Source organism: Lycium ferocissimum, chromosome 12, assembly GCF_029784015.1.
Source record: "Lycium ferocissimum isolate CSIRO_LF1 chromosome 12, AGI_CSIRO_Lferr_CH_V1, whole genome shotgun sequence".
In the NCBI taxonomy this organism is placed as follows: domain Eukaryota; kingdom Viridiplantae; phylum Streptophyta; class Magnoliopsida; order Solanales; family Solanaceae; genus Lycium; species Lycium ferocissimum.
The window spans coordinates 33,269,406-33,295,374 of NC_081353.1; the positions used below are offsets into that span (position 1 = coordinate 33,269,406).

General features: G+C 35.8%; 1 protein-coding gene across 2 annotated transcripts; it reads right to left on the bottom strand.

Annotated features, from left to right (window-relative positions):
• Window positions 1–14,377: 14,377 nt before the first annotated feature.
• LOC132040718 (cucumber peeling cupredoxin-like) lies at window positions 14,378–20,135 on the bottom strand. Of its 2 annotated transcripts, none has more exons than XM_059431384.1 (3): window positions 19,824–20,135; window positions 14,931–15,092; window positions 14,378–14,705 (listed from the first exon to the last, which is right to left on the bottom strand). In XM_059431384.1, exons 1-3 carry the CDS (start codon window positions 20,005–20,007, stop codon window positions 14,569–14,571), a joined length of 483 nt encoding a protein of 160 aa, XP_059287367.1. In that variant the 5' UTR covers window positions 20,008–20,135; the 3' UTR covers window positions 14,378–14,568. The 2 variants fall into 2 exon arrangements, with proteins under 2 accessions (XP_059287367.1, XP_059287366.1); XM_059431383.1 differs by having other exon boundaries at window positions 14,931–15,131; window positions 19,824–20,130.
• Between the last annotated feature and the right edge of the window lie 5,834 nt (window positions 20,136–25,969).

Below are 25,969 nucleotides of genomic sequence, written 5' to 3' on the forward strand. Positions count from 1 at the left end.
GGGTTTAACCCTCATTTTCCCCAAAAATCAAAAAAAACCTTAAATATTCAAAAAAAAACCCCAACCTTCCACCCCAACTTTTGCCCGAAACGGTAAAACCCCAATTTTTTTCCCCTAAAAAAATATAGTCGCTTAAAAATCGAGAGGCTTTTGGCTTAAGTTAAAATGGAGGAGTAAATATATAGCATTATTATCGGGGGAAAGGGTATGAATCTATTTCTATTTGTGTTAATATTGGTTTATTTACGAGAAAGGGGTGTAAAATCGTTATAAAATAGTTCTGTGATGGAAATAGGGAAAAAACACCATATGAAATGTTTATGAAGTATTTTGAAGTTGGAAATATTATGGTTAAGTTGGTATTGTTGGAATTGTTGTTGGTATAGTTTTGAATTGGAAGAAAGAAATGTATTTTTGTTTTTTCCCATTGAAATGGAAGGATTCGAGATAAATTTGACTTTATTTAATATTTTAGTTTTTAATTGTGAATTTAAAGATAAGTGAAGGTTTGAGGGCTTAAAGTGAAGTTATAACCATTATCGGAATGTTGAAGAAGTCGACGGCTTTGAGTGGCGTGATTTTTACGCCACAACGATACCAATATAAGTTTTACTTGTTAAGCAAGTCTGTGATTTTACGTTTTTTTTTTAGTTTTTTTCGTAAAGGAAGGGATTTGGCACAATCACGTAAGGGCCCAGACGTAAATTGAAGTTTACGGCTCGTATTCCACAATACGGGCCGTATTCACGGGTGTGTTAAAGAATAAGAAACCGAAACTCAAGTTGAAAATGGTGATTTAGAGCTGGATTTACGACGTATTTCACTATTCCGTATTCCTTTTCGTATTTAACCTGGCATTGGCGAAAGTCGATTTTGGAAGGAAAAGACGACGAGGAGGTTTACGGACCGTAAACCACTTTACGTCCGTATTTGAAGATGAGATTTCACAGAATTTAAAGACGACCGGGCTCGAAAACTTTACGGTCCGTAAAGTGATTTACGGACCGTATTTCGTACTGACGGGACTAAAGTGCAAATCTGTAACTTGTGTATTTTTCCAAGCCTATAAATAGTCCATTGTAGGGTTTTATTAGGAGTTCTGATATTTTTAGTTTTTGACTTAGAACATAAAATACTCTCAAGTTTTTGAAGGTTCTAACATCAATCCAATTATTCTCAATTCCTCTTTTATTTCAAAGTAAGCAATTATGAACTCTTCAATTTCTTGTTTCTTGTTCTCTGTCATGAGTAGCTAATTTCCCTTACTAGGGTTGTGAACCCAATTGATGGGTGTTTTGTGATTGGGTTGTGATTGATATACAAATAATGGATTATTAGGGTTTGATTATTCTTCATTCTTCATTCATAATTAATGGTTGCAAACATTGATTAATGCCATAAATCTTGATTTATTTGGGAAAATAATTAAGGTTGGTAAGAATAAACAACAAGAACTCAAAGCATTAAACTTTGTTTAATAAATTCACTTAGGAATAAGAAGAATTTACTTGGCATGATTAATCATTCTTCATAACCACTTTCTTATATTTGGGAAAATCATAGAAAGAAATAATCTTTATCTATTGGAAAATAGTATAGATTCATATAGAAATTAAGTGCATTCAAATAATGATCCATTAGAAAGATATCAAGGTCAATACCCATGATCACACACTCTATCTAAAGCGGGACACAACCTTAGTTTCTTTTACCATAAATTTCCACCAAATCAATAGACTAGCAATTAGTTATAAAAAACTAACCTTTGCCAAAAACTCATCGGACAAGATATTAGACCTAAAATTTGGCATCTACGATTTTAGTAAACTTTTCACACCATATTCCACGTGGATTCGACCCCAACCTTGTTGGGTTACTATATTTGACAACGTCCGCGTTATACCATTAATAGGTGTAACTTGAGCGTATCATGGGGTCATTGAACCCTTAGCCATCTTGTGCTATGACACCAATGCCAAAATGACGATCAGGGTGGTTATCCCTCAAGGATCCTCGTCATTGAGGACAGGTGTTGTCCTTTTTTCAAATGTTTGGATTTGTACAACGTTGGTACAATTTATTTTGGATTTTTGTTCTGGTTTGTACTATTTTGATCCTTGCTGTTGTACAATTTGCGAAGATTTACGGATTCTAGTACGATGTGTTGTATTTATTTTAGTCATTACTTGTTTGAATTTGATTTTTGTGACGAAGTGGAGAATTTAGGGGGAAATTCTGTTAGGGAAACGGGGGAAACTTCCATATCTATCCCTAAATTGATTTTTTGCATGCTATAAATAGAAAGAGGTTGTGACATTTTTAGGGGGGATTTTTTTTCGATTTACCTAATACCACTCGACTGCTAGGGTTGGGAGTCCTTCATTATAATCTGCCGAAAACTCTACTTATATACCTACATTACCAAATTTATATATATACACTATGATATAGAAGATATTGCTCGAAAATACTATATGATATTCCGAAAATCAAGAAGAAAAGGCTTTACAAAATGTTTTGAGTGCTATTTGTTGAAGAACATTGATTTAATCTCCTCATTTGACTCCTCATTTGATCTTTTGGTTGCCCCATAAAAAGGTACTATCCTATTCCAGTCTCTTTATTTCTGTTTCGATTTATTTGATATATTATATTGCCTATGTCTGATTTTAAAGCCATTTTAAGTTTTCTATTTAAAGAGCTTAGTCTTTAGATATGTTTTAAGTCTACTATATTGATATAAGCATTGTTTGGCTTGTTTCATTAAGCATTAAGGTCAATCCCGATATAATGTTAATGTAATGAAGTTCAAAAGATTTTTAAATGTCGATTATTAGGTAGTAAGGTTAAAACAAGAATTAGATGAAGAAGGTTGCTAGTTTTGGGCCTTGGTCACTGTTACATTGTTTAGTTTAAGGTTCTAAGGTTTTAGTCTTCCATTTTTGCATTGGTTTGATTATTATTTTGTGGGTTCTGAGGACCTTTAGCCTTATTAGGTTTGTTAGCTCATTTTGAGTTTATTAACTTTGGCTACAATGACCTTTAAATGGGGTATAGATTATTCGTTTTGTCTTGAAGATGGTTGCCAATGATCTTGTTTTAAAACTGTTTTAAAAACTTGAAGTGGGACTGTGTTTCCTATGTGTGTTGTTAGTATTTAAGACCTAGTCTAAATGTCATGTTGAATGATGTGAACATTTTTTTTAAGAAAAAAAAAAAACTAAATGATTCTCAAACAAGAAAAAAATGAAATTTAAGTCTATGTTTTCACTTGAATAAACTTGTTTTGTGCACATCAGTGAGATTTTGGGGGTTGTGTTATGTTATGATCTTATATGGCTATCTTAAACTACGTTTGAACTAAAAATGGCTTCTTAAACCTGAAATGTGTCTGTTTCCTTCTCTACAGTCTACCTATATTGAGCTTAAAAGCATCTGAATCTATGTTTGCTTTGTTTTACCTATGTTGGATTTGCTTCTCCTATCCTTTAAAGACTAAATCTTTTCAAAACTTGCAAAAAACATCTTTCAAAAGATCAGCTAGCTATAAAATTGTGTGAATCCTTGAAGCCTGAACCTCTGATTTCCTCTTTTAGACTAAATAAGTGTTAAAAACTATCCTGACAAAGTTTGAGTTGCTTTTTGTGACTGTTTTGGCTTCACTTATATACATTCTGTCATCTTTAAATCCTGCTAAGCCTTAGAAGAGGAGGAAATGACTTTCCTAACTTGCTCTGTAGATTTTGAAATTGCTAAGAATGGCTGGATGTCTCTACAACCAAGGATTCTGGATTTTGGTTTACTATTTCATTGATCATATTAGATATTTTGGTGGCATTATCTCTCTTTCCTGTGTGCTTGGATATTGTCTTGAAGATTCTGTGCTTCCTTTTGATCTTATATGATTTGTTTAAAGTTTAATTAGTTTGGGTTATTAGTTTTAGGTATAATGATTTTGAATAAAGTATAGTTACTAAGTTTGATTTCTGGCTAGTTGCCAATGTTCTCTGTTATATCTGGAAACTTAAGAGATAAGTTGGTATTCTTGTGTCCGTTGTTAATGGCTAAGATCTAGTCTAAAGTGTCCTGAAATGATATAGACACCCTTGGGGATGATTAAGTGATTTTCAAAATAAGAACTGGTCCTAAAAATAAAATCAAGTCTTTATTTTCTTTTAAAATGAGATGTGTTGTGTGATTTGCATTTCCTTTACATTAGTGTTGCTTACAGTATGTTTGGTTCCTCTCGTTTAACATGATCACCTAAGGACTAAAACCATACTAAAGGCTGCTTTAAGAAGATTAGGTTGGTCCTTGTTATTTAATATCCCTTCCTTTGTTGTCCACTTGTAAAATCTGAGACTGCCTCGTGTGTTTCCCTTGTTTCTATTTGCTTATTTGAAACTAAACCATGACTAAAAGGCTATAGAGGATTTAGGGTAGTGTCATGCCCTCTTTAATATCTTTGGAACCCCTGAAATACTAAGTGCTTCTGCTTGAATTTTCCTTTTGATCATGTTTGACTACAACCACTGTCCATACCTATTTGACCTCTACTTGTGATCTTGGCTCATTGTTTGGACCATGTAATACTTTGAACTCCATCAATGACCTAAGATAGCCCTATGTACCTCCCTTTTTTTATTCTATTTTAGACTCATTGAATCTGTCATTGCTCTTATTTGAAACTTCCTAGTTACTGAATTCAATGTGACTTTAAGTTGACCTGTAGCTTGCACATGGGGCAATACCATGCTCTCATCTCTTTCTTTTGGGCTGTTTCACCTTGTCTTGGTTGTCTTTTGCCCAGAATTCATTGTTGTCTACTTGATGTGATCCTATTGATCTTATAATAGTTCTATCAACTTCTCTATGAATTAGACTAAGTAAAAATTACTTTGAGACTTTGTTAATGATTTTTGAAATTGGCTATGTATTGAGATGGCTTCTATGACCAGCTGAGACTATACTATGACCATGTAGAGTTTAACTATGCTTGATGAACCTGCAAATTTGTTTACTTAGTAATTGAACTTGCTTAAACTAAAACTAAGCCTAGAATGGATCTTGAACCCAGTATTTGCTTCTATGACATCTTCTCTGTGGTAACTGGATTAAAAGAATAGTTTCTAGTACTGGTTTAACTTATTGTGGACTCAAATAATGAACTCCCTGCTAGCTAGTCCTTTACCCCATCCCCTCTGGTCATTGATCTCCCCTTTGTTTTTTTGTTTTTTGTTTTTTAAAGATACACTAGAAAATAAGACTTGTTTTTGCTTACCGGTTATTGCTGGTGCATCATTCCCATCCTGCACTGGTTTGTGGGCTTGCTTCTGCCTTACTTGACACTCACAATACCTTCTTTTACCTGCTTTTGCACTATTGGACATTAGCCGTATTTGCTTTACCTATTCTTGCATCACTTGATTTCCTTTGGACCCTGTTAGTTTTCTGGGGTTAATACTGAAGCTCTGGGTTGGGATTAAGTGAATTATTGTGGCCCTCTAAGTGTGTAGGATCACTAATCATCCTTGTGGAAATTTTGAAATCCTTTGTGCCTTTAAAACCAATGGGAAACTTGGGATTTTTTAAAAAATAAAAAATGCTCGGAGACTTGATCATTGATGAGATTGATTTAAACGAAAAGGGGTGTATATCAGGTGTCTATTGAATATATAAATATATATATATATATATATATATATATATATATATGCAAGCATTGTTTTGCTCTCCTAGAAAAGTGTATACCAGTGTATATTCAGTGCATAAAGTGATTTCCACACTTAGAGAAATTTTAATGTTCGAAAAGCCTTGGGCCTCCAAATTCTGGGCCTTTTGATGATTTGGCTCTATTAGGCGAGACCGTTTTTGTGTTTCAGCTCTAGTAACTCTCTAGTCTTTATTGGACTTCTTTTTGGCGTATTAGTAGCCTCGTGTTTATATTTATACCGTGCTGTGTGGCCAAATATTATGTGATTAAATTTTTGGCTATGTAATAACCATGTATAGTTTACTTCATCGTACTTAGTATACTTGTGGATATATTCTAATGTCATGTATACCCTTGTTCTCTTGTCCACCCAAAACCCGTCGTGGGCCCTCAATGGGCCCTCTAACATATCTAGATCGAGTCAACCATCTCTCCGGGAGAGAAAAGGAGCATACGTTGGATTTAAGTCGAACCCCCATTGCATAAATACGTTCCTTTTGGGCTTGGTCGCCCCAAACTCTATCTCTTTTAATTATGTACTTTAAATTACTATCTGCGCAATTATTATGTCAATTGGAGCCCTTATAAGATTATCACGTATTTAAAAGTCGCCAAAAAATGAATTTGCTACAAAATTTAAGACTAATTCTGAGGCATTAATGTAAATTTGGGACTGATTTGATTAGAAGGACTAAAACTGCTGATTTTTGTGAAATTAAGGACCAAATTGAACATTTATGAAACCTGTGGACTTTGGCATATGGACTGATTTGGACTAAACTTGTGGGACTAATTGTGACTATTTAGACTTAGATTAAAACATAAAATTTGGCTAAAACTTGACCAAAACATAGAATAAAAAATAGACTATATATGTAATATACTATTAATATACGAATTATAATAGCTTGCCTAAAAATTATTTTGTTAAAAAACTAGTGTGTACAAAAAATATATATTATATATATATATATATATATATATATATATATATATATATATATATATATATATATATACTATGTATATATTTTTTCAAAACTATGTTGGGTGGACTTACGTATGGTCCTACTTAGGCTAAGAGCCTTCGGGTAATAGCCTAAGTGTTCTAGTCCGACACCCCAAACGCCCAATTTTGGATAAAATTTTACCACTTTTTGATTCTTGAAATGCGCTATTTTTTCATAAATGACTAATAGATATTTTCGGAAATATTAAACAGAAACTATTTTTATCACAAACCAATGTATATCTATATGAACATATTATTAGAACCCGTAGGTAAACCGCAATTGAGCGGATCCTTATTACCGGGGTGCCTAACACCTTCTCCGAGGGATCACCAAAACCCTTACCTAGACTCTATGTTGATTAGGTTTCTTTTAAAATAATCATAAAATAATTATTTTAAATGAACCCTTTTAGACTCAATTTTTCCTAATTTCCTAAAATTTAGGTGGCGACTCTAAAAATAAGTCCATTTAGCACACTATTACGTAGAAGTATATTTTTCCTTTTTCCTGGTACGATTGACAACCGTACTTCCCCATGACACTTTTCTTTTTAAATGAGGCAAGTGCAAATGTGAATCGGAAAAAATATGACACGCTACAAGACCTTTTTGGAAAATTCATCGATTCCGAGAGGTCCGGATGGTCATTTAGAACTTGTGTGTATATCTGGTTTGGTTTCCAATACACTCAGATGCATTTTGGGACTTGGGTTGAGAAGTTGGAATTGAGGTATCGAGGGCTGACTCGGTCAATGAGACCTCCGCTGGGAATTCTAAGGCCACAAGTGCATTCGTAGCGTGTTTTTATATGGGTTTGTGCATGTGGTTTGTGAGCAGATGGCCTCGGGATTTGGTTAGAATTTCAGTTGAGACAGGGGAAATAATCGGGATTTCTGGTACCTGGTGTCCACCAGGGTGGCACCAGTACTGTCCCAGCGGCACCGACATAGCGGCCAAGCTTATTTTTGCCTGACCATCCCGATGGTCTGAGTGGATGTCGGGGCGGTGGCGCCGTGGCGGTCCCGTGCAGAATAAAATATCGGGCCTGTTATTTTCATTAAGTGTGTATTAAAAGCCCTTAGTCTATCATTTATTACCATTATGAAAATTGAGCTCTTGGGAACTATTCTAGAAGATTCTTGGGGAAAATTTTGGGTGGTAAGTCCTGCTAATGTCCTTACTAATTCCTTATTCCTAGTCATCTTAGAATCCCTCTTTCCTTGTTAGTTCCTTAGTAATGGAAGATAAAAAGTGGATTTGCTGGATGTTCTACTTAGGCTTTTAAATGATGAAACTGATTGGATTTATTCTAGAGTATGATGTAATTAAGGTTGTTAATCATACATCTTTCATTATTAGTGTTAATTCTTGAATCTAAGAGTTAGGGTTTATACCCAAAATTGGGGGTTTTGCTTGAATTTCGAAATTAGATGAATCTTGAGTTAATTTAGCAATTAGTTGATAGGTTTTGATCCCTTTAGTGTTTAATTAGATATTTTACCCCCAATTTTCGTTTTGGCCTTATGGGCCCGTTTTCCCGAATTCTAGGGTTGGTTTGACCTAATTTGAATAATAGCAATATAGGTATCGATCTTACCATGATTTCTAATCTAAATTTCGAATATGCCTAGACTTTGATCTTGAGGCTCGGCGGAAGTGGCAAGGCTAACGAGTGATTGTTGGTGTATTGTTGTTCGGCTATCCCGGGTAGGTTATGACTTATCCTTGGTGAGACTTTTTAGCGAAACATATATTTAGATGATATTATCGGAGACAACATGTAAAAAACCGGGTATGGAGTTGGGTTGGATATTGCCTTAGGTTGGGCCTGGCTGTGTGATTGGGGCTAGCCACCCCGTTGTGTTGTGACTTGATTGTTCTATTGTGTTCGTTTGATGCCACGTTTTGATAGTATATATTAGGAACTATTGTTCCATCTTAGCTGTGAGATTGTAGTACCTTACTTGTTGATGTTGATACGAGGAGAGAGTTCTATATGACTTGTGTAGTCTTTCATGATATTGTTGGCGTGCCCATGTTTGGTACTTGTGATATTGATTTGATTATTGATGTTGACATATACAATGCACGCATTCTCATCCTTCATGATATACTGTTGGTACATTGTTGATACTTGATGAAACACTGTGATGACGATTTGGGCTCAGTTTGGATGAGAGTGATGTGAGAGTTCGATATCCGATGTTAGTCCCGGAACCGTGGATTGAGTCAGTACATGGACTCCGCAGTTTTATGAGTTTATATAGTGGTAATGCTAGGTTTAGAGGGAAAGGAGTTGGAAGAAAGGTTCAACTATGAATTTGAGTTTATGTTGAGATGTAATCTAACTGGAGTTATGTTGTAAATGTGTTTTTAAGCTAAAACCTTGTTGTAAGGATAATAGTTGGTGTTGAGATTGTATTGAGGATTTTATACTTGGTATAATTGGAAGAAGAAAGTGTATAAGTGTAGTATACAAAGCTTATATTGGGCTGTTTTGATGTAAATCTTGGGGTGAGTAGTGATGTGGAATTAAAGAGATTTATATGAGGTTGTTGTTATGTTGTTGACTTTTAGGTAGTGACTAAGGAGATTGGAATACTAGCCGGGTAGTTTCATTGTGGGTTTTTGTTGACGACTTGAGGTATGTTAAGGCTAACTTTCCTTCTTTTGGCATGATCCTTATGAACGAAACGTAAACATAACGCTACTCCATAAATGAATCTATTCTTAGTAGCTAGGGATGTTCCATGTTGATTCATGTTCTAGTAATGTTGTTCAGTACGTTTGTCTTCAGATTCAGTATGATTCATAGAGTCACGTGTTAATGAAAATGCTATCTCATAACGAAGTTCGGAGGTGTAACAACCTTACATCACTCATATCATGCATTCATATATATATATATATATATATATATATATATATATATGACCATATATATATATATGGGCGTATATATATGCGTATATATATATATATATATATATATACGTATGTATGGGTATGTGGAAGGTGGGACGGCATATATATATATATATATATATATATATATATATATATATATATCGTATATATATATATATATATGATATATGTATATATATATATATATATATATATATATATATATATATATATATATATATATATATATATATATATGTGTGTATATATATATATATATATATATATATATATATATATATATATATATATATATATATATATGTATGTATGTATGTATGTATGTATGGGCATCATGTATGATCTCAGGTGGTAGTTCGTACGTCCCCACGTATATAATACATAATCATTGGTATATAACCCTAAGACATAGGCGGCAATGCATGATATGATATACAAGTTGCATTACATCCCGAATATGTTTATACGATGTACATATATATATATTATGAATCTCTTTCATGTTATTTTCATGCCTTATATACAAGTTGCATTCATTATATCCGATGCACTTTTATGTTATTTTTCATGCCTTATATACGTGTACTTTGTTCATCCCTTTTCTTGGGGGGGGGGAGGGTTGCGTTTCATGCCGCGTGTTCAAGTGTAGACAGGTTGACTATCCGCCTCTGTAGGTTGTTGTTCAACTCATATTGGTGCACTCCTCTTGTTTCCGTAGTTGCTGTTGTGTTTTTAGTACGTTATAATTTTGTGTGCATATAGGTATGGCGGGGCCTTGTCCCGACTTATGTCATATACTCAGAGAGGTTTTATGACGATCATGGTATAGTTAGACGTTATATGGCCGGCTCGGCCTATTTTTGCTATGTAGTATTCCATGACGGCCTAGTCAGCTTGCATAGTTTTGTCCAGCACAGTTATATAGTATGCATTTCAGGCTCATCCCTTTTTCAGCATATTTCTCTTATGATCTAGTAGATTTTCATGTAATAACCCTCAAGGTCCGCCCTTGTTTATGATTATGACATGAAAGCATGTCTGGCGGTGCTCGACAGGTAGGGCTCGGGTGCTTGTCATGGCCCTCCGGCTTGAGTCGTGACAAAAATGACCTAGCGGGTCATTACAAATCACCCTAGTGAGAAGGATACTAGGGAGGCAGAGTAGGACATCTAGGATAGATACCCATAGATTTTTAAGAACCCAGTTACATTTTTAGATTTATTCGAGGATGAACATTATTTTTGGTGGGGAAGAATGTAACAACTCAAACCCCTGTTTTGAGCATCTGCACTCTATTTCATATTTTGATGTTTCAGATAGCTTGGTATTATGTTTTTGGACTTAGTAGGATGGTTTGGTTAAGACAAGGGTTCGAGAAGGTTCTTTAATGAGATCGTATTTTAGAAGGCTCAAAAGCTAAATTAAGGAACACAACCTCTCTTTTTAAATATTAGCATATTGTTGGGTGATTTGAGAAGTCACGTAGGTCTAAAACATGATTTTGGACTAATTTCCATACTCGAGTTTCGACAAGGGGCTCGATGGTGAATTTTGACGCCCTTGAAACCCAAGTTGCAGTAGTTGATTTCTGATATCTGGTTCCTCATTTGTGATCGTGAGGGCACCAAGCGTGATCTTAGGCAAAGCACTATGATCGTGAGGCAGAGACTTGACCGCGAAGGGTTGTGTGCGCCATCGCAAAAGAATCGCCAGGATGGAAGCTCGTGAACATGATGAACAATGTTTCCATTGTGAAGACATCACTCTAGTCTATAAGATTTCAAATTTCAAATGTGATTAACTAGCGATTTTGGCACTTTTGATTTCATTAGCTCTAAAATTTGAGCAAGGAAAAAGTAGATATTCGGCCTAATATTCTAGGTAATAATTTCTAACACTAGTCAAGTGATTGTACTTTAGTTCCCAAGAATTGTGACCATAAAATTGTGTAGGGCGTGAGGTGTTAATTGGATATTTAGTCCTAAAACTAAAACATAAAAATCATTGATTTGGCTTGGTAAATGATGTCAAAATAGGATTCTGATTATTGTATTGAATTCCTTAGCTTATGGGTAACATATCTATACATTCAATTTTAAATTTTGGACCATTGACCCGAGAGCCAATTTGAGTTGACCAAGATTGACTTTGACCCTAAGGGATTCTAAATTTATGAAAATAGTTCCTTTAGACTAATTTGGGCCAGTTATTGATGAATTTAATTTAATAGATTGAAGTTATTAGAGCTTCTTTCACCAGACTTTGGCAATTCAAGTAAGTTTTGACTAATGGATTCAGACAAATGAGACTTTAACTCTTACTTTACTTACTTAAGCATGTTATATGTGGTGCTTGTGTACATTTAAACCATCTAGTTCTTTTGAATGGACAAAAATGAGCTGGGTTGGGTAAACTTGAAGTTTCTAGTTAGACCGCGAGAGTTACTTTATGTGTTTTTACACCGTTTGATACTTCTTATTAAGATGTGCATAATGTGATAGTTGATTTATTATTTAGTATTCATTGTCACTAAGACAGAACACACTCTAATGAAGACGGGTAAGAGGCTAGTCTGCGGATGCGAAGGTACAGGGTAAGATAAGATGGTCGTTCAGCTTGCTAGAGCGGGTAAGACAAGCACACTATGATTCAAAAGATGGGCAACACATGAGGTTGATGCACCATTTGAGATGGGTCAGACAACACCTATGTTCCGTAGAAGTTTATTATAGTTATCATGTTGTGTTTACAGTTATTAGTTATATCTGTGTTTTCGGTTCAATTGCTTTATTGTTGACTTAAGCATATGTGTTTTGATGATTAACAAAGTAAATGAAAAAAGATAATAAACCAGCTCTAGAAAATGATGAAGTAAATGAACCAGGTCTGGGAATATGTTCTATGAGATCTTTAACTAAACAGATGTAAACAAGCAAAACACCTGAACACATGAACCAGGTCTGCAAACAGATTCCAGTAAATAAAGTGAATGAGATATGTTCTATATAGTTCAGATATGAAGAGGTGAGCAAGTACGGCAGACAGGGGGAAGAAGGTTGTAATAGTAGAAGGTTCCAGATACAAGTAGAATGTGTGATAAAGCTTATCCTGATGAAGATGGAGCTGATTGAATCAAGTTCAAGAACGTCCTCACCTCAGAGATAAGAGGATGATCTAGGAGAAAATAAGTCAAAGACTTCTGTAGAACAAAGATGAATGAAACGGTTTTATTGACATGTTCCATTGCAGACAAAGTGAAGATTCAAAGAAGAAAGAACCGAGTGCTTAGACCAGGTTCAAAACATGTTCCAGATCATAATTCTACTACTAGTAGGATTTGTGTTTTGTGGTAAAGACTTGGCGGACAAGCTTGTAGCATTTCTTGCCATATTTATCGAGATACTTTTGACTTCTACAAGGACACTGAATCCGCATTGAAAAGAAAGAATTCCAAGTTAAATCAAACCCTAACTCTATTTATGGGCCTTACCTAGTGGGGATTGAGTTTAGCCGACTTGAGGGCAAGCCTAGAGCTATAAATATTCAAGTCAAGCCATGAAGAAAATTTGCGCACTTACAAAGAGAGAAAAACCAGAAGCTGAGCAAAAGTTGTGAAAGCTACAATTAAGAGAGTTCTGATTACAGTAGTGTGACCTTGATATTACGAAGAAGATTAAAGAAGCAAGTGTTCCAGAGTTTATGTTTTACAGTTCTTGAGTCTAGATTTGTGTATTAGGTTGTTTGTTGAGTTGTACCTTTATCCGCTTTCATAGAAGCATAAATTATAGGCATAAATAATTAGTCAAATTCAAACTCAAGTTGAGATAACTTGGAGTTGGCTCGACAGTCTAGGGAGATTGTTGAGATAGGAATTAGAGGTTAGTTCCTAGGTTACAGAGTTTGTAACTTGAATTTGCATAGGCTTACCGTTGTAGTGGAGTTTTGGTAAAAATCCTAGTGAGGTGTAGGTCTTGGTTTTTTCACCCTTGTGAGCCGGGTGGTTTCCACATAAAATTGTTGTGTCCTTTACGTTCTCGTTCTTTACTATTTCCTAAACGCTAGCTTGGAATAGGTAGAGTAACGTGTTCTATCTCATAGGTAAAAATCTGGTATTGATTAGGGTAGAAAGTAGGGCATGCAACACAACCTTTATTCTTATATTAGTATAATTTTACATGTATTGCTTTGTTTATGCCTTTATAAATTACAAATAATTTATAGAGAATACCTCCGGGGTAAGCTGAGAGGGTGAGTCGATAACCTTTCCGTGTATTTAAATTCATCCTTGTTGTGGTTTGTGTAGGGGGAGCAGGCGTAAATGATGAGTGACTCTTGCTTTCTTTAGTCATTCCAGTCGAGGTGTGTCACCATTAGATCTTGGAAGCCGCTTCCTCTTAGTGGACTTAGCATTTTCTTTATCAAGCTGCGTCTCGTATCTTGTATCCCAAATATTAGTAGCTCCATAACTTGTATATTTTGGGGTTGTATAGGCAGCCTTATACTTTACTTGACTTCCATACTTATTTGCATATTTAGCCAATTTGAGACTATGTTCTTTTTTATTACGGAGTACTTAATTATGACATGCTTTAGCTTAGAGGGTCCGCCTTATGGGTAGTGGCTCGTTAGGTGTCCTATCGCGACATAAGAGTCAATTGTATTTTAACAATTTTGTCTGAACTCTGGAAACCATTTCTAATATTGAAATCCTTGTAACGAGTGAATATTATATATTCCTTTATCTCTAAATTTTTACACAATTAATTAATAGTACAACAAGTATTGCGCAATACATTGCAAAAGCTTTGGCACAAATCTCCGATATAGTAGTCTAGCCCATACTTAAATCATATCATGGGCTCGATAAAACTCAGGTATAGAAAATGTCATTGAGCATCCTCCTATATGGATCTACTTAAAGAAAAGTTGCCAATGCAATCGAAGATAAAGTAAGCAGAAAACTGGCGAACATGATCGTCGAGGAAGAAGGTTGAGGTATAGTGTCTATAGCAGTGCTGGAGGTGGGGTCGCTGGCTTCAGGAGTGTCAGTACCTGATAGAGGCGGATTCAGATTTTATGTTTTACGGGTTCCACATTTAAGATTCTTAACATTGAAACCCTTGTATCTTTAAAAGTTATGAGTTCGTATACTATATATATATTGTATATATATATATATATATATATATATATATATATATATATATATATATATTTATCTCGGGTTCAGAAATGCGTTCGGATAGGCTGTTGGTATCTTACATCACATCTAAGTACCTGCAACTGTAATTGCAAGTCTCTGACCAGCTTCACAATGCTTGATATCCGTGCAAATATAATAATGTTCACCAGGAGTTAGAGTAAAATTTGCTGGTGATGTCATCAAAGCTTCGCCTATAGCATTGTCCATATTGCACCCTTCAAATGAGGCTCTTGATACTTCTTGCACGCCATGGTTCAGAGCATTAAAATTGAAAACTGTTCAAAAATTAGAAGAAAAAAACAAAACAAGAAATATCATGTATATATTATCCAGAATGCCGGGGCATAGTTATGTAAGTTGAACACCTTCGGTAAAGAAAAAATTATACACCCTACGTCTCAATTTATGTGGCACCGTTTGATTAGGCACAAAATTTAAGAAAAAACGGAAAACTTTTGAAATTTGTGGTACAAAGCAAACCTTAGGCATTTTTGTGACTTGAAATATAAATGAATACTCCATCCGTCCCAATTTATGTGGTACCGTTTGATTAGACACAAAGTTCAAAAAAAAAAGGAAGACTTTTGAAATTTGTGATACAAAGCAAACCTTAGGCATTTTTGTGACTTGAAATGTAAATGAATACTCCCTCCGTCCCAATTTATAAGGTTAAAAAGAAAAAAATTCAAACATATAATTTTAAAGCCTCAAACTAAGATTTCGGTTTAGGCCCCCTAATCCATGAAGGTGCCCCTGGTGTGACTGCAAAACATTTTATTAAGGGTAAAAATGAAATTTTAAAGTTAAATTATTTCTAATTATAGAAAATTGACATTAATTCTTTTTAGAATATACTAAAAAGGAAAGTGTGCCACATAAATTGAGACAAAGGGAGTACATCGTATAAAATTAAATATTATCTTTAGACATAATTATTAATTATTAAACATCCTTAACAAAATTTCTAACTTTGTCATTGGCTTAATGTATAAGCTAAAGATATATCCTGCATGACTAGCTTTAGGGAAAGGGAAAATGAATATTGATACAGAGAGTTATTTTTTAAAATGCTCACTCAACTGTGAGAAATAAGAGAATAAAGAGATTTTTCTTTCTTTTATATATATATAAAAAATGTCACTTATATTTTGCTATTTCAGTTAAAAGATCATTTTTCTTTCTTTTGAATTAAAAAGTCACATATTTTTTTGTTACTTCTCACTCAAGCCGAAAAATGATATATCCGGTCACTTTTTAATGACATGGGACATGATTTTTAAGCAAAAAAATAAAATAAAATAGAAAACACTAAACTCAATCTATTTCTATTAACAAAAAACCTCCAATCCTATCCAGTATTCAACGCCTAAAATTCCTTTATATTTTAAACAACTAACGAAAATGTCAAAAATTAAACTCGCAAGGGTGGCCTCAGTTGGTTGAGCATAGGGCTTCCATAATGGAGGTTTCAGGTTCGAAACACCTTGCCTACGACATCAGGATATTTGTCTTAAGAGTCGAGCTTGTCGCACGGGGCTTGCCTAGTGTGAGTTATCTCTGGTTTGCGGGCTATTACACAGGAGCGGGATTTTCCCTGTGCGCATTCGAAGGATAACGAATGCAGATCCCTTGTCATAAAAAAAACAATGTCCAAAATTACAGGCTTGGTATTTGTAATTGGTTTTTGATTGGCTTAAATTCATCTAGCGACACTTCATTTCCAAATTATGCTGCTAACAAAAAAGTCCACTAATTGAAGCTAAATAACCCATTTTAAATTGGATGGTTGTTCATTCCTTTTTACTTAGCACATTTGACTAGAATATATTATGTTATATCACTTAATTTATATCATTTAACTAACTAACTAACAACAACACACTCAATATAGTTTCACAAGCGGGTTCTGAGACGGCTAGAGTGTACGCAGATCTTATACCTACCTTAGGCGGTAGAGAGGCTATTTCTGATAAACCCTCGACTCACGATAAAGCAAAAATGAAATAGGTCATAAAGGAAAAAGGAATAGTAATTACAGCAAAACAGTACGCTAAGCGAATAACAATAGACAGTAGATAGTAACAGAAAACAAAGGATAAGAAACTACATGAGAAATACAACGACTACTAGTAAGGAAGGAAAAGTGAGACAACACTCTACTACCTACTTACCCTAATTCTTGTCCTCCGCATCCTCCTATCTAAGGTCATATCCCTGGTAAGATGTAACTGTGTCATGTCATGTCTAATTACATCTCCCCAATACTTTTTCATTGTATCTCTACCTCACCTGAAGCTATCTACAGCCAATCACTCGTATTGTGAGCCTTCATTTCATCCGCCCCGCACGAATACGATGTGTGACATCATCGTCAATCTCTCCATTTCCCTGGATAATAGACCCAAGATACTTGAAATTTCTTTTCTTTTGGATGGTATGAGTATCAAGCCTCTCTTCCACGTTAACCTCACGCGTCATGTCACTAAACTTACACTCCAAGTATTCTATCTTTGTCTTGCCCAACCTGAATCCTTTAGACTCCTGGGTCTGTCTCCTAACCTCCAACTTAGCGTTAAATCTCCCGCGAGTCTCACCAATCAGCACTATGTCATCCGCGAATAACATACACCATGATACCTCTCCTTGGATATGCCGTGTCAATACATCCATCACTAAAGAAAATAAAAACAGGCTAAGAGCTGATCTCTGGTGCAATCCTATCGAAACTGGGAAGTGATCTAAATTACCTCCCACTATCCACACCCAGGTCTTGGATTCATCGTATATGCCACATGTACCCCTCTAGTCTCCAAGTACCTCTCTAGGAACTTTTTCGTAAGCCTTTTCTAGGTCGATGAACACCATGTAGAGGTCCTTTTTTTCTTTTCCTGTCTTTGTTTCACTAACCTTCTCACAAGATGAATGGCTTCTGTTGTTGAGCGCCTTGGCATGAATCCAAAATGGTTCTCTGAAATAGACACACCCCTCCTCACCCTCATCTCCACCATTCTCTCCCAAACTTTTATAGTGTGGCTTAGCGACTTGATACCTCTATAGTTATTGCAACTCTGAATGTCACACATGTTTGTGTGCAACAAAATCATTGTACTCACCTCCATTCTTCGGGCATTTTTGTCGTCCTGAAAACAACATTAAATAGCCTAGTCAGCTACTCCCAACTTGGCATGCCTGCGTTCTTCTAAAATTCCACCAGGATCTCTTCTAGACCGGTCGCTCTGCTCATGTGCATCCTACGAATAACACCCTTCACCTCCTAAACATTTATACACTTACATTACCCAAAATCGTGAATCCTCTCTGAGTGTTCTAAATCGTCTAGCTCAATGTCCTTGTACCTCTACCTCTCTTCATTCAAGAGTTTATAGAAGGAAGACCACCATCTCCGTCTAATGAGTGCCTCCTCTACCTGTACGTTGTCGTCCTCTTCCTTGATGAACTTCACTTGACTAGGTCATGGGCCCTCCTCTCTTGCCTTAGCAAGCCTATACAACTTCCTAACCTCCCTTCGCCCTCTAATTCTACATACAAGTGTTCAAATTAAGGCTGCCGTTTTTACCGCTGGAACCGCTAATTTCGCCTCCTTCTTCGCCATCTTGTACCCTTCCCTATTCGCCAACTTTTCCTACCGTCTGTAATTTCCACTAGCTATGCATGCACCATCCTTTTTTGCCCTCATCTTTCCTTGGATTTCTCCATTCCACCGTTAGTCTTCTCGATGCCCACAAAATCTACCTGTCGAGACCCCTGGCACCTCTCTAGTTACTTTCCTAATGCAACTAGCGGTCCTATACCACATATTGTTCTACTTGCCTAAGCCCCCAAAGTCATCAAATTCGCCTCCGTCTCCTGGGCACTGGCTGTAGTCAAGCTAACCCATTTGATCCTAGGCCGGCCACACACAACCCTGTACTTCTTCTTCCTCTTGATCTCCAAATCCATCACCAAGAGCCTATGTTGGGTCGGAAGATTCTCATTTGGAATAACCTTGCAATCTCTATACAAAGCTTTATCATCCTTCCTAAGAAGCAAATAGTTTATCTGAGTCTTAGCTCCCGCACTGTCAGCAAATAAACTCTTTCAAAGAAAAGAATCAGCAAACCAACACATGGCGCGTCCACAGAGGTTTAATTATTGTATTGTACCAATTATTCATATTTTTTTGTGAAGCATATTTTCCTAAGTTAAGTCTAAAATCATCTCAGATGGTGCTTCCAAACTCTCCCTACTTAAGAATTTTTATTCAAAGCATTTAGAGTATCATTTTTTACCGATAAAGATTTAGTTTAGCATATAAAAGGATTTATGGACATTTGTCTAGCATATAAAGAGATTTTTACGGATCCCGTACTAGTCTGATACGAGACTTTTGGTTAAAATGAGTTGAGTATAATTTTTATTTTTGGCTTAAAAAATTAGTTGTCACATCATTAAAATAAGGTGGATATATCACTTTCTATTTAAGTGACCTTTTGAGCGAAATAACAAAAGATAAGTGACTATTCAAACACAAAAGAAAGAAAAGTAACATTTTAGGTTAATAACAAAAAATAAGTTGCTTCTCTAATACAAGAAAAAAGAAAAAAAGAAAAAAGTGACTTCATTTACTTATTTCCATTAGTTAAGTAACCTTTTAAGTAATCAACTCTTTACGGAGATAGTTGTATGGTATATATACTCCCTCCAGTCCATTTTACTTCTTGTCTTTATAAAAAATAGATGGTCCAAAATAGTTATCATTTTAGAAAATCAAGATATAATTAAATATTTTCCCCCATTTTTCCTTTAATAAATGCGGAGAGAAATTAATGTGATGGAAAAGAGAGTAGTATTAAATTGAGATTAAACAATAAATAAGGATAATTTAGTCAAATTACTCTTTTAATTAATATTTTCTTAAGAACTATGTAAAAAAAAATATATATATGACGAGTAAAATAAACCGATACCTAAGGTGTCGCCAACTTTGAAGGTTCTGTCAGAAGCCCAGCTTTCATAAGCTGTAGGGCCATTGAGTGGTATAATCCAAGCTGTATCCTCCCCAACAACATGCACTGTTTGTGCTGTTGTGACTTGTAGCAAAATTGCGACAAATAAAGCACCAAAAACAACCATGTGAATAATTTTCTCCATGTCTCTAATTTCTTTAATTATTTTTTTGGCATAAAAATTGCTCTAGTTTTTGCAACCAGAACTAAAGATGCTGCTGATTGTAGTTTTCCTAGAGATGAATATTTGAGACATGATTTATGAGTTATGGCCAGGCTGCTTTATATAAAGAAAGGACATTAAATTTGTCTCAACTTGATCTTACCCGGCATATCAGGGAAGTTATGTAATTAGGACCATGCAAATCCACTCCATTAGCATCGGGTGCGCACATTCACAAATTAATTTCCACTTGAACGATATACTATATCTGCACTTGATAAAACTAATTTTAAACTTACTTATTCCTACCGTAGATTTACTTGTTGAAGTGGTACCATTCATAAGTCCCCAAGACCCAACTTATTGATTACAATAAAATTGAATCAATTGACTTTTTCCGACAATGTCTCAAACTCCAGATTTTTATTCGTAGAATCAACCTTCAAGATCACTATAGAGTGTATGATAAGATCAATGAATATTGGATTCTTTCTTCTATGTAGAATTGATTCCCACCAATTCTTTTATTATTTAAAGTAAAAATACGGATTCAGGTCGTCATTAATCATTTGATATAGTATACAATACTTATGTATATGCGTTTATCCTTAACTTCATTCTTTTTCTTTCTGAAGTTTCGATGTAAACATTCCTATACCAACGAATTTAACTCCATTTGTTAGGATAACTTGCACTGAGTCTCTGCACCTATCCGTTCTTTTCTAAACTCTTGTTTGTTTTCAGAAAAATAGAATTTGGCTCAGGATTGCCCATTTTTGTTAATTAATTCAAGGGTTTCTCTAACTTTGAAAGTGATCACTTAGTAAGTTTCCATACAAAAGCTTAGTCCAATTAAATCCGTAGCGTATTCCAATTTTCCATATTATCCCCCTTTCTTTTTGTTTTGGTATTCATCTATCTATCAATTGCGTTTTCCGTTGTAAAAGAAAGAGGGAGACATGTCATTCTCTTTATATGTTAAGGGTAACTCAGAAAATTATTCCTATATTTTGGACAGAAATGTAGAAGGTTAGCAGAAGTTGTAAAGGACTGGCTAACATAGCACTGAAAAAGGAGGACTTGGTTACCTGAAATATCGGAAGTAAATTTGATTTCAAAAACAAACCTTAAGAATGTCTTCTTATTCATAACTGACCAGCCATAAGAATGGCGGAACGGGATGTGAAACTGTTATAAGTCTTCGTTTTGTATATTGTCTTAAGATTTCATAATTCTAATTTATATCAGACTGCAAACTGATCAATTTATTTATTTCCAAGAGAAAAATAAAGAAAACATAGCAATTACAGAGATTTTTCATCGTTTATTTGGGTTGAAATGTTGAAAAGAAGGAAAGAATAAAACAAAACCACCCTCGTGATCATAGCCTCTTGAAACTCAAGAGTACTTATTATAGAAACGCCATGCCATGTACATACTACTTGATATATAAGTAACATATATTACTCTTTTGAATCGAAGAAGCTCACCTAGCTTGAATTTCCTTGACATCTTTCTTAGGACTCTCAGTTTTAGGAGTAGTGATAGTCGAACACCATTCTTCATCTCAGCCTTAATCTCACCAGCCTTGGCATCTTCAGGCAGCATAAAGCTATTATTGTAGCCATAGCTTCTTGATGACTAGAGCTCATCATCATCTGACCCTTCTTTTTCTTGCTCTTCCTTGTGCTTGCCTTTATTTTTAGAATTACATCCTCTACCCTAATCTTCACGTACTCTATAAGATCAATGACGAGCTATGATATTTCGTATTTTGATGATTTGACAAACTTATTCGAGGAACCTGATTCGATCAGGTTCACTAGGTTAACTTTATGATATTTCATGTGTTGATGATTTTGACAAACTCGTTCAAGGGACCAGATGAGGAACTAGATGCGATCAGGTTCTAGTCATTGCTTCGATCACTGCTACGGCATAAAGCCGGGCGACCGTACTAATCGGCAATGCGGCAGCAACACAAGATGAACTTATGAAATTCACTTCCACAAGTCGAGGAAGGGACCAGATGAGGGAACTAGACGCGATCGTGTCCCGGCCGATACTTGGTCAACTCTACGACAATCGTAAAGGCCGCCGACATCACCGATCGGGCAAAGAAGCAGCGAAGAAGACGGCACGCTATAGTGTACTAGTGGACGATGCAATGTCCCTTTATCCTCAACACTTGATCCCTATATATATATATACATACACACACACACACAACATTATACAAGTGTAAACTAACACTTTGCAAATTAGAAAAGTCATTCTCTCATAACTAGTAGTCGTCGCTGCTCTCCAAGTGCTCATCAAGAACAAAGGTGCAACAACTAAGGGACCAGTTCTCCAATCAATGTCAATGGATTAAGTCCTTTAAGGTGTTGAGTCTTTGTCTTTTGTTCATAACTTGTATTCCTACACTACTTTTAAGAAATTCTTGTAGGACAGATTTTCAACCTTTTTGTGGTGTTCACTTGGCTAGAGTTAGTAAAGATTAGTTCTTTGCAATAAAGCCATTGTAAAGGTCTTGCAATAGGGTTGTTGTAAGGGGGAAGGGATTAAGAGTTTAATTCCTAGGTTGGAATAGGTTGTAATCTGAAGTTACTCAGTTTTAGTGAAGTTTGGGAAATCCTACTCCGGTATGTCATGGTTTTTAATCCCTTGAGCAAGGAGTTTTCCACGTAAATATCTTGTGTTATTTACTTTTTGTTTTACTCGAGAGAATAGATAGAACCTGATTCTCTATACTGTTTGGTGGACTCATATATTCTATCAATTGGTATCAGAGTTGGTTCTTCCTAAAAGGTTAACACCTAGAAAGGATCCTTCTCATGGCTGCTCCACCAAACCTAGAGGAAGGAAAGTCTAGCACAAGACCACCAAGATTCAAAGGAAAGTATTATGGATGGTGGAAGACAAGGATGCATGACTATTTAATGGATAAAGATTCTGAGCTATGGAACATCATCTATGATAGTCCGCATATCCCTATAAAGACTGATGAGGCCGGTGTTGCAAAAGCTCCAAAAACAAGGAAGGAATATAATGATGCCGACAGAAAGGTTATTGAAAAGAAATTTTTCTTGTTTATGCTATTGGACCGGATGAGTACAATCGTATCTCGTCATGTCAATCTGCAAAACAAATCTGTGATGCTCTTCAAACTGCTCATAAGGGAACTAGTCAGGTAAAGCAGTCCAAAATAGACATGCTTACCACAAAGTATGAACTTTTCAAGATGAAGGATGGTGAGTCCATTCATGACATGCATACCAGGTTCACCTCCATAATCAATGAACTCCATTCTCTCGGTGAAATCATTGCAACAAATAAACTGGTTCGCAAGTTAGTCAGTGTACTGCCCAATTCTTAGGAAAGTAAAGTTAATGCTTTCATTGAATCCAAGGATTTGCAAAAATTGACCATTGATGAGCTCATTGGAAATCTCAAAACCAATGAGTTGAGAAGAAAACAGGATCTGGAAAGAAGGGAGCCAAGGAAAGGGAAGAACTTGGTCCTCAAGGTGGCCGCTAAAAGTGATTCAAGTGATGATATGGCATATCTCACTCATAGATTTCAAAACATGGTCCGTAAAAATGATGAGTTCCAAAAGAAAAGAAGTTCTAGCAAAAACCCCAAAGGATATGAGACTGTCACAAATGCGAGAAACTTGGGCATTTCATCAAGGAATGTCTTCTTCACAAGAAGGATTATTACAAGAACAACTTTGACAAAGCAGCAAAGAAGGAACCGTGTCCCATAAAATTCGAAAAAAAGAGAAGCACCGACAACGGGAACAAAGCTCGCTGCACCGGGGAATTCCCTCCACCAAAATCTGAAGATGAAGATGATCTATGTGATACTTCCATGTTGGTTGTCAATGATGAGCCTCCAACATACGATTCAATCTGTGCACTCATGGCAAAATCTGATACTGATGATGACAGTGAGTAGGATGGGGTAAACTTTCTTGATGTTCAAAAAAACTTGAAAAGTTATTCTCAGAAAAAATTGATGTCATTAGCAAATGTGTTAATCGATGCGTATCATGGCCTTATTAACGAAAAAGGGGCACTAGCTGAAGAAATTGGTGAAATAAATCAACAAAGAGTTGACATGGTAGTTTGCATCGTTGATTTGAAGGAGCAGGTTGACGAAGTAACTAGAGAAAATTCATTGCTAAAGAGCCAAATGAAAAAATGGATGGATACTCCTTCTAGAGGAAAAGAGGAAGCTAGTACGATTTGTCTTGAGCTTGAAAGTGAGCTTGACAGAACAAAAATGAATCTCACTACCGCATTAGAAAAGAATAAGTAGCTTCAAGAGAATCTGAAAACAGTGAAGATCAAGCTTGACAAGTCACGTCAGTGGACCTCGTCCTCTGATAGAATTGCATCGATCTACACGAATAATGCAGGAGGCAAGCAAAGTATTGTCTTTCAAAAGGCCAAAACTCCGTACAATCCCCATAACAATTATGTCACCTTAACTGAAAATTGTCTCTGCACTCACTGTGGTCAAACTGACCATTATAACAAAAATGTATGCAAAGCCAAATTTCAAGCTTTTCAGAAGAACAAAAATTTTACTGAGAAGAAACCAAGAGCTGAGGGACCTGGTCCTCACAAAAGAAAAACTGGCTTGCTTGCATGGGCAAAAAGAAGCTTAATTCATCTGTTCTACCATTCTAAGGGACCTAAAGTGGTTTAGGTTCCTAAATCTAGTCGGTGATTCTGCCTGCTGGCTTGAGTGAGAGTAGGCAGTCAAAAATTGGCACTTAAATAGTGGCTGCTCAAAGCATATAACTGGAAGAAATCTCTCACTCATGGCCTTTCAAGAAAGGAGTGTGCGTTTGGAAATGGCTAGAAAGGATACGTCCTTGGCATTGGCAAAGTTGGCAAGACACTCTCCCTTACAAACTGAAAATGTGTACTATGTAAATTGATTGAAGCACAGCTTGTTAAGTATCTTTCAAATCTGTGTGTCTTGACATGCCTCAGTGTCATTGATGATGATGCTGAACTATGGTATAAACAGCTAGGACATGTAAGCTTTTCTCTACAGGACAAGCTGGTTGTGGAGAACCTGGTCCGTGGGCTGCTAAAGACCATGTTCAAAGATCACAAGGTGGGTGATATTTGTATAAAAGGAAATCGTCAGATTCATTTTCAATTCAAATGAAAGAATAGTAAGGTCACATAATGAAAAAGATGTTGCAGAGTCTCCGAAAAGCACCTAGGAATCTGGTTCCTTCATTATTTCACGAGTAGCTGAGTATCAGGTAACTTATGTCATATCGGGCACCTCTAATGATAGATAAACAAATCATGAAGGTCAAAGCCTCTGTTGAAGAAAATGACAGATCCCATACAAAGGAACTCGGTCCATTGAATCCGAAGGTACAAGTATCAAACTAGAAGCACAAAGGATCTCATTCACTTCACAACATGATCACTCTCTTAGATTTGGTATCCAAACTAGATTTGGAAGGAGAAACATGGTTGTCCTCTCAGCCTTCCTGTTGCTAATTGAACTCAAAAATATCAAGGAAGCATTTAAGGATGCTAACTGGATAACTTCTATGTAAGAAGATTTCTATCAACTTGGAAGAAACAAGCATGGAACCTGGTTCCTAGACCCTTAAACAGAAAAATAATAGGAAGTCGTCCACAACAAGGAAGCAAGGCTGCTGATTAAATGATTTCTTTCCAATCAAGAAGAAATGTCTTTGAAATAAGCATGATGGGTGAGTTAATGTTGAAAGAGGGATTGATTTGTATGAAGCTTTGCAAAATGGAGGACCAGGTAGTAGACGTCTTCACCAAAGCACTGAGCAGGGGATACTTAGAAAGAAATCGGTAGAAGTTGGTATGATCAAGATAGACAAACTGTTTCCCTAAAAGATCCTTCAATGATTGGCTATGACTAGAGGACAAGT